At 38.9% G+C, this 8149-nt stretch overlaps 1 protein-coding gene across 3 annotated transcripts in view; it reads left to right on the forward strand.

Moving 5' to 3' along the window:
* Positions 1-5855, forward strand: part of JHY (junctional cadherin complex regulator) — an 80224-nt gene extending 74369 nt beyond the window's left edge. For 2 of the 3 annotated variants that reach the window (XM_055548423.1, XM_055548425.1), the window contains 3 exons: positions 794-874; positions 1642-1770; positions 3940-5855. In XM_055548423.1, the coding sequence (XP_055404398.1) occupies positions 794-874; positions 1642-1770; positions 3940-4137 (408 nt within the window). In that variant the 3' untranslated portion in view covers positions 4138-5855. The remainder of the gene's footprint in view (positions 1-793; positions 875-1641; positions 1771-3939) is intronic. The other variant, XM_055548424.1, reaches the window with a different exon arrangement.
* The last annotated feature ends 2294 nt before the right edge of the window (positions 5856-8149 follow it).

The raw sequence follows: 8149 nt of genomic DNA on the forward strand, positions 1-8149 counted from the left end.
CAGCCATAAAAAAGAATGAATTTGAGCCAGTTCTAGTGAGGTGGATGAACCTAGAGCCTATTATACAGAGTGAAGTCAGAAGGAGAAAAACAAATATAGTGTATTAACACATATATATGGAATCTAGAAAAATTATGTTGACGAACCTATTTTCAGGGAAGGAATGGAGACACGGATGTAGAGAATGGATATGTGGACACAGTGGGGGAGGGAGAGAGTGGCATCAGCATATATGTACTATCAGGTATAAGATGGATAGCTGGTGAGGAGTTGCTGTGTAGCACAGGAAGCCCAGTCTGGTGCTCTGTGATGACCTGGAGGGATGGGATGAGGGGAGAAGAGGAAGGCTAGGGAGGGAAGGAATGTATTTATAATTAGGGTTGATTCCCATTGTTGTATGGCAGAAACCAACACAACATCGTAAAAAAGTGTTTAAATATTTAAACTAAAAAAATAGGGGAAAAAGTTTTAAAAAAAGTTAATAACAAAGCAGCACTTTACTCACTTGAAATTTTTTATTTATAATTTTCAGAATTTCAGTGTTTTTTATTGCAGAAGTGGAAAAGTCCACACATGTCAGCCCACCAGCTACAAATTACCAAGGACACTGTTATCAATGACAACCATTAAAATGGAAGAACTGTCAGGACACACCCACTCCCCCGAGGTCCACACAGGCCACCATTCTTCATTTCGCCTCTCCCCTTTCTCACGTGTCTATGACAACTTGGAAGGAGCTGGGGGGAACATACATGTCTCTAAAAGAAACTCTCTGTTTGATTGTATTTTCAAGAGCTCCAAGCTGAAAGGTTATCAGAACAGAGACGTGAAACTTGGAGGCCTGGGACCTGACCTTGAGTCCATCAGAGACAAAGTGAGTAGGAGGTACCTACAGCATTTCCAGGCTCAGATCTGCCCTTTGTCTTCCAGCAGAACTGTATAGAGAGACCCCCAGAACCAAGTTCTATTTCAAACATCTCGCTCTGAATAGAGACCCCTCTGAAATAGCACTGGTATTAATAAGCCCCAGGCACTCCTTCTACCATGAAATAAAATTACTCAGCCAATGTTGTTTTATGTATCCAGCTTTTAAGTTAGTTTTAAAGGCCCAAGCAGAAAAGTGGGCACATGCCCATGAAAAGAGATGTGTGTGTTATGTGGTTGTTGGGCTTTCTCAATAGAGTTATCTTTATAATACTGAAGAGTGGCTACAGAGAAGACACTCAGGGTAAGAGTTTCCCCCATGAAAAGTGCATCCACTTTATTCTCTTTCCTCTAGTGAAAGGAGATCTTCATTTAATGTGTTTTAACTGCAGTTGCACTCAAGGCATAACAAGAGAGTAGAGTTCAAAGTTGGACGCAAGAATGAAAATAAATTGGGTAAACGCAACAAAGCAGAGGCTGAATGCGATTTAGCCCCTGTTAAAGGAACACTGGGTGTATTAGTCCCTCCTTGAGAGAGAATGATTTCTAGGAGAAACATTAATTTAACCATTTCACTGCTGTCACACGTGGTAATCCCATTTCCCCTGTGCTAATAATACTGTATGCCCAGCTCACCAAAATTAGTGTCACTTGAAAGAGAGAACAGAGCGATCTAGCAGGACCTGTGAGTCACTCTCCCTGCGCTTCTCTGAACAGATGCAGAAATTAATACAGCAAAAGGAATATGCTAAACAAGTGAAGGAATACAACATGAAGGCACTATCCATCCCCTCAAAGCCACAAACAGCAATTACCGAAAATAAATCTGCTGTCCCGCGGCAGAAGGTAAGACACTCTCACCAAGGCAGTTCTCTGTTCAATTAGAATTAAAAGGAAATCTGTGTGACCTCATGACATAAATTCCCCACGTCTTTTGAACACAGAGGATGTTTTAGCTTCTACCATTCCTGCAGCACCCCATCATTCACAGATATTGATGTAAAAGTGATATACCCACATATGCTGCTGGAAGGTTAGAGTCTTTTTTTTCCCCTGAGGGTCACTATCATTTTTAGTCCTCCATGTGTTCTCCTCCTAGTATTTCAAGTTTGTCACACAAGAATTGAATGCTTAGGTGGTTTTCTTTCTAAAAGAAACTAGTAATCCTGATTAACCATCAATTTCCTTTTCTACCACTAAATAAGTTTTAAGAAATTAGCATCTTCTTGCCATCCCTGGGTGCCTGTGTCAGAGGAAAGTCCTTCATTGTTTCAAGTTCACTCCCTACATTTTTCCTAAGGGATGGTACAATAGGTATTGGTTCCTCTACCTAAGAAAATACTTTGGCCACTTGATGCAGAGTTGACTCATTGGACAAGACCTTGATGCTGGGAAAGGTTGAGGGCCGGAGGAGGAGGATGAGATGGTTGGATGGCATCACTGATTCAATGGACATGAGTTTGAGCAGACTCTGGGAAGATAGTGAAGGACAGGGAGGCCTGGTGTGCTGCAGTCCATGGGGTCGCAAAGAGTCAGACATGACTGAGCAACTGAACAACAACCCAAGAAAAATGATTTCATAAAATACAGAATGTTCTCCCTCTCAGAAGTCATCCAACTCTAAGTTGTGATGTGAATGAAATGCTTTCTATGGGGACACCGAGCTCTGCAGTGCACTCTCTGCCTCAGTCCCAGCAAGGACGTGGGACCCTTTGCATGAGGGACAAGGGACCCCTTGGTGCTTTTAGGGATTTGTACTTCGTGTTCTCTTTCACAGACTCTCATATTTTCTATCTATTGCCTTTCTTCCTCAGACCTTGAAGACCTCAGTCCTCTTGATTGAGTTTCCATGGTGCCACTTTTTCTTTTTTCTCCAAACCATTATTTTTTTCATGAAAAATTCAAGGCAGCAAGTCTATAATTAGAAATTCCAACAGAAGTCACCTACACACACAGAGAAGTCTGGAGTTTTCTGTTTGGGGAATTTTACCCCTTCCAGAACTTACATATATTGTATCTATCCCCATTTCAGCTCTCAGGAAACTCTTACTAAAATGTAAAACTAGGGAGGGGAAATAAATTAGGAGTTTGGGATTAACATATACACACTTCTACATATGAAATAGATAAACAACAAGGAGCTACTATATAGCACAGGGAACTATATTCAGTATCTTGTAATAACCCATAATGGGGAAGAATCTGAAAAAGTGTGTGTGTGTATATATATATATATATATTAAAAAAACAGAATCACTTTGCTATATACCTGAAACTAAAATAACATTGTAAATTAACTATACTTCAATTTTTTAATTTTAAAAAAGTGTTAAAACATATAAAGGCAGATCTAGAAATCATATTTAGTGATCTCATTTTTATTGTAATGCCTTTCAGAACTGACAGCCCTGAATAAAAGACTGCTTTTTTTCAGTATCCAGGTTTCTATAGGTTTACTAAAAAAAAAAAAAAAAAAAGAAAGAAAAAAGAATTTTCAACCTCTAAAGAATACTAGCGCTAGAGGTCTAAGAGCCAGAAACAAGAATAGTTGGTATAATAATGGAGGCTCAATTTTATCTCAACTACAGTGATGTCTTTGGTCTCAAGCTATAACAAGTCCTCTTTGGATGGAAAGGTCTGTTAATATCGCCTTAATAGAGGTTTGGTTTTAATAAGACTGCCAGAAGCTAAATAGATCAAACACATAAGAAATCTATTTTCAAGCACTTTAATAAAGCTCAGTTTTATAAAGAAAACATCCAAAGGCACAACTGTATGTATCAGTCTTCAACTCTTTTTTTTCCACAGCATTTTGTTACATGGTTCATTTTATTTAATCTGTGTGTTATATTGCATTATTTGTATTTTCCATTTGGTCTCCATTTCCACCTATGTGTTAGTATATTACCTGTAGCAACAGTCTCCGTTTATACTATCAATAAACCTTTTCTAAGACTAGATTTAAGGAATCCAGGGCTCCCTTCCCATCTCAAATAAACTTTTATATGCTTTTAGGCTTTGGAATATGCTAAGACCATCCCCAAACCCAAACCTTCAAATCTGAGTGATCAAGCCTCAAAAGAAAAGAAAACTCCAACCCATGCTGGAAAAGAAGACACCTTACCTGAAATCTCACTGCTGGAAGTGCTGCAGAACAGACACGAAAGGGAAAAACAGGCCGTGGCTGCTTTTAAAGTCCTTCACATTGTATAGACAACATATGTGTTGGAGATCAGAGACACTCGGGGAATGGACATGGAGGAGAGAAACTCCAACTTTAACTGCTCTGCATTAAGTGATGACCTCACATCATCATGTAACTGCAGTCCATGTTTGCTTTGTATAGGATTTAAAATATGGAGCCCTAATTACAATGCGGTGCCATATTTTACCTTCCAGGAAGAAAAACTATTTTAATTATTTATTTTCAAAATCAGTTAAAACTGGGGCTGAATAAGAACTAGGGAATAAAACCTTCTAGTTTTCTATCAGCTCTTCTAATTTCTAAAATGATGGCTACCCTTTCTCAGCATAATGAAACTCTTGAAGTTACCCAGAAATAAATGTATCTACTTGTGTTTATTTCTCATTTTTCTGATAAGAAAAAAAAAAGTATGAACACTTCAGTTTCTGTTGAAAAGAACTCAAATGGGACTAAACACAGGTAAATTTTGAGATGTCGTTTCCAAAATATTTCTAACATCTCTCAATATTTTAAAGGATAAAATCTTTTAAATGAAAGTGCTTCAGACGTGCTCACTCAAGTAAAACCAATCTCAGTGCTGTTCTAACAGAGCATCAAGACATTAATCAGAAATCTACCAAGGCCAGGAATGCTCAAGTTAGGCCACTCTGAGACACTCTTTCTCAAAGCTACTTCCTCAAGTCTATAAATGCGCTGACCATCTTGCCATCACAAAGATCTTAAAATATCCTCAGGTGTTTGCTTTCACATAAAAACACTGGGTAAGACAAAAACATCCCACTGTGTACTACTGAATGTCAATATTCATAAATATTTTTTTTACTTTTTAAAAAATCTTTTGAAACTCAATACACACTGTAAAATTCCCAGGTCTTAATTTACTGGAGGATTTAATTTTTCTGACTTGCTTGTACTAGGTGGGCATTGCATTCTTAGATGGCTATATCTAGAAATGGACACATTTAACAATAGTACAGTATGGTGTTAATCACTCAGTCATGTCCGTCTCTGCAACCCCATGGGCTGCAGCCCACCAAGCTCCTCTGTCCATGAAATTCTCCAGGCAAATCTGTTTCTCTCTACAGGTGGCATAAGGACTAGCTTTGGAGATTTATTCCTACGTTGTATACATCTACATATACCACAACATGGTAGAAAGACTGTACAAAATTTAATTTCCTACTGGAAACAGAATTGAAGGTCTGGAATGATAACAAGTATCTGAAGATAAACAGTAAGTTGGAGCACCCTGGTTCAGTAGTATTGGGGAAATCAGAGCATACATGAGGAGTTAGTTCAGGAAAATCATAGCCCAAGCTCCTCCTAAAATGTATTTATAAAAGAAGCAGACCCTCAGGTTACATGTTCAAAGATCTTTCTAAAAACATGAACTAGAATGATTATTTTTTAAATTTAAACTTGCTCTGGAAGATAAAGGAAATAATGCATATAAAGACATTTCCATATTTCCATATGTAAAGGGACAGGGTAAGTTATTTAAATGTTCCATTTCTATTAAATTATCTTAAAGGAATTTAGAGCTTGGAAGGGGTTTATCTTGTTCAAGTGTCGATTTTTCAGAAGAGGCAATGATGATTAAGAAAGGGTGTGACTCTGAAACCCTTCAGTCCTACAGTGGGAGAGCAGGCAGGTCTAAACTCCAGTCTTTGAACAGCCAGGGCAGCACTGTTGGATTGATTGATTGTGGTAAGAGAGAGCTCTTGTTTCTCTGTGTGAGCAAAGAGGAATTAGCTATATATTTCAATTTGGGATGTGAACTTCCACCATTAAGTTCCATTTTTAGAAATATGCATTATTATCTATCTTGCCTGTTTAACATGCACAGTCTGGCAACGTCATTACTAAAGTTGTAGGAGACATCTACAACACAACTCAAATAATGACCAGTCAATGAGATGCTATGACAGTTTTTTTTTTTTTTCCAGAACATTTAAAAACCTCCCCTAACCATTTCTCTCAGCCTAAGCATTAAATCCTTCAGGCACGTTCACACATATCAATGCCATTTAGAACCCACACTCCACTGAAGCAGGCTCAATGAATCAGTTGATACCAACATTTCCCAGAGACTATACATCCAAGGCAAGGCTTTACCATCCACTAAGTATGACCCTGCTGCTGCTAAGTCACTTCAATCGTGTCCGACTCTGTGCAACCCCAGAGACGGCAGCCCACCAGGCTCCCCCATCCCTGGGATTCTCCAGGCAAGAACACTGGAGTGGGTTGCCATTTCCTTATCCAATGCATGAAATTGAAAAGTGAAAGTGAAGTCGCTCAGTCATGTCTGACCCTCAGTGACCCCATGGACTGCAGCCCTCCAGGCTCCTCCGTCCATGGGATTTTCCAGGCAAGAGTACTGGAGTGGGGTGCCATTGCCTTCTCCCAAGTATGACCCTAGTACAATGAAAATTCTTTGTATAGAGGGGCTTCCCTGGTGGCTCAGTGGCAAAGAATCTGCCTGCCAATGCAGAAGAAATGATTTCAGGAAGACCTCACATACCCCAGAGTAATTAAGCCTATGCAAATAAGCAACAACTACTGAGCCTGTGCTCTAGAGCCTGTGTGCCCCAACTACTGAAGCCTGCGTGTCTAAAGCCCACGCTCCCCAAGGAGAGAAGCCACTGCAATGAGAAGCTCACACACCACAACTAGAGAGCAGCCCCCACTCTCTGCAACTAGACAAAAGCCTGCACAGCAACAAAAGGCCCAGCACAGCCACAAATAACTTTTTAAAAATGGGAAGCTTACTTTTTTAAAAAGTTCTTTGTACCCAAATACTGAAAGTAACAGGTAGCATCTAAAATGACTTTAGCTAAAAAAAAAAAAAAAAAAAAAAAAAAAAAAGAACGTATTTGCTGAAAGTTTGGGGGTTGAAATCAAAGAATAGCTCAAAGTAGGCTTCCTCTGACCCCAAGTCATCCCACAACCATAAGATCCAGCAGAACGTCTCTAACGTCTAAGCAGGATGTCATGAGACTAGCACAGGACAGAGATTCCGCAAGAACAGTGGGTGACGAACACTTGTTGGCTCCTCTCAAGAAAATTGTACTAATAACACTGATCTTCTATAGACCCAATCAAATCAGTAATCAATTTTTATAGTATTTCTGTTTCAGATATTTAGGAAATAAAAAGAACCTGCCTATCAGAGGGCACGAAACTATAAACCTGAGTGATAAAATGATGGAGGGCCTGGATTTGACCAGATGTTAGATAAGCCACTGAAAGACATAGTGTCTAATCCGCCTAATCTCTATGCTGCTGCTGCGAGCTGGTATAAAGAAAGGACCTTTAAATCATGTATGTTCTCTTATTATAGCTCTTTTTGTGACGTTTTTCCATCTTGAGTTTCCAACAAGAGCATCCTCCTAGAGGGAGCTTTTGGACAAGTAGCTGAATTTAATGGCAGCTGTCTTCATGATATTGTTCTGTATGGTAAGGAGTCTCCTGGGAGTTATCTAGAAACCAACTCAAGAAAAGACAACATTGAGGAATAAAATAAAAGGTAAGCGTAGCAAAAGCACCAAAGTCTAATGGTTCCAATCGGGGCCTTATTATTGGTTAATGAATCATTGTCAAAACATCGCAGCAAGCATGAGCATGCACAGCCTACTCTGTAGCGAGAAAATGACTCTTCATCCCAACAGTTATTAGCTGGGAGTTGTTTGAAAACACATCCAGTAATTAGAACAACACTGGAGCTAATTGAGAACTTTGAGTTGATAGCAAATAGTCTATAATATCATACAGGATAAATTCAGGGGGGATTCTTTTTTAATTACTGATTGAAAAATTGCATAAAAAATGAATTGAATTTGGGTGACAGCCTGCACATATCAGGACCAAGTTTAACTAATTCTAAGATGTGCTTCCAAACATATATTACCATTAGATTAGAAGCTGCACTTGAAAACATAAAGTTCTTAAGGAAAAATTAAGGTTGCTTTCCTAAACATGCCTTTTTAAAGATTATCTTTTCCTATCAAGAATAAACCTTGA

This window comes from Bubalus kerabau, chromosome 15 (assembly GCF_029407905.1).
Source record: "Bubalus kerabau isolate K-KA32 ecotype Philippines breed swamp buffalo chromosome 15, PCC_UOA_SB_1v2, whole genome shotgun sequence".
In the NCBI taxonomy this organism is placed as follows: domain Eukaryota; kingdom Metazoa; phylum Chordata; class Mammalia; order Artiodactyla; family Bovidae; genus Bubalus; species Bubalus kerabau.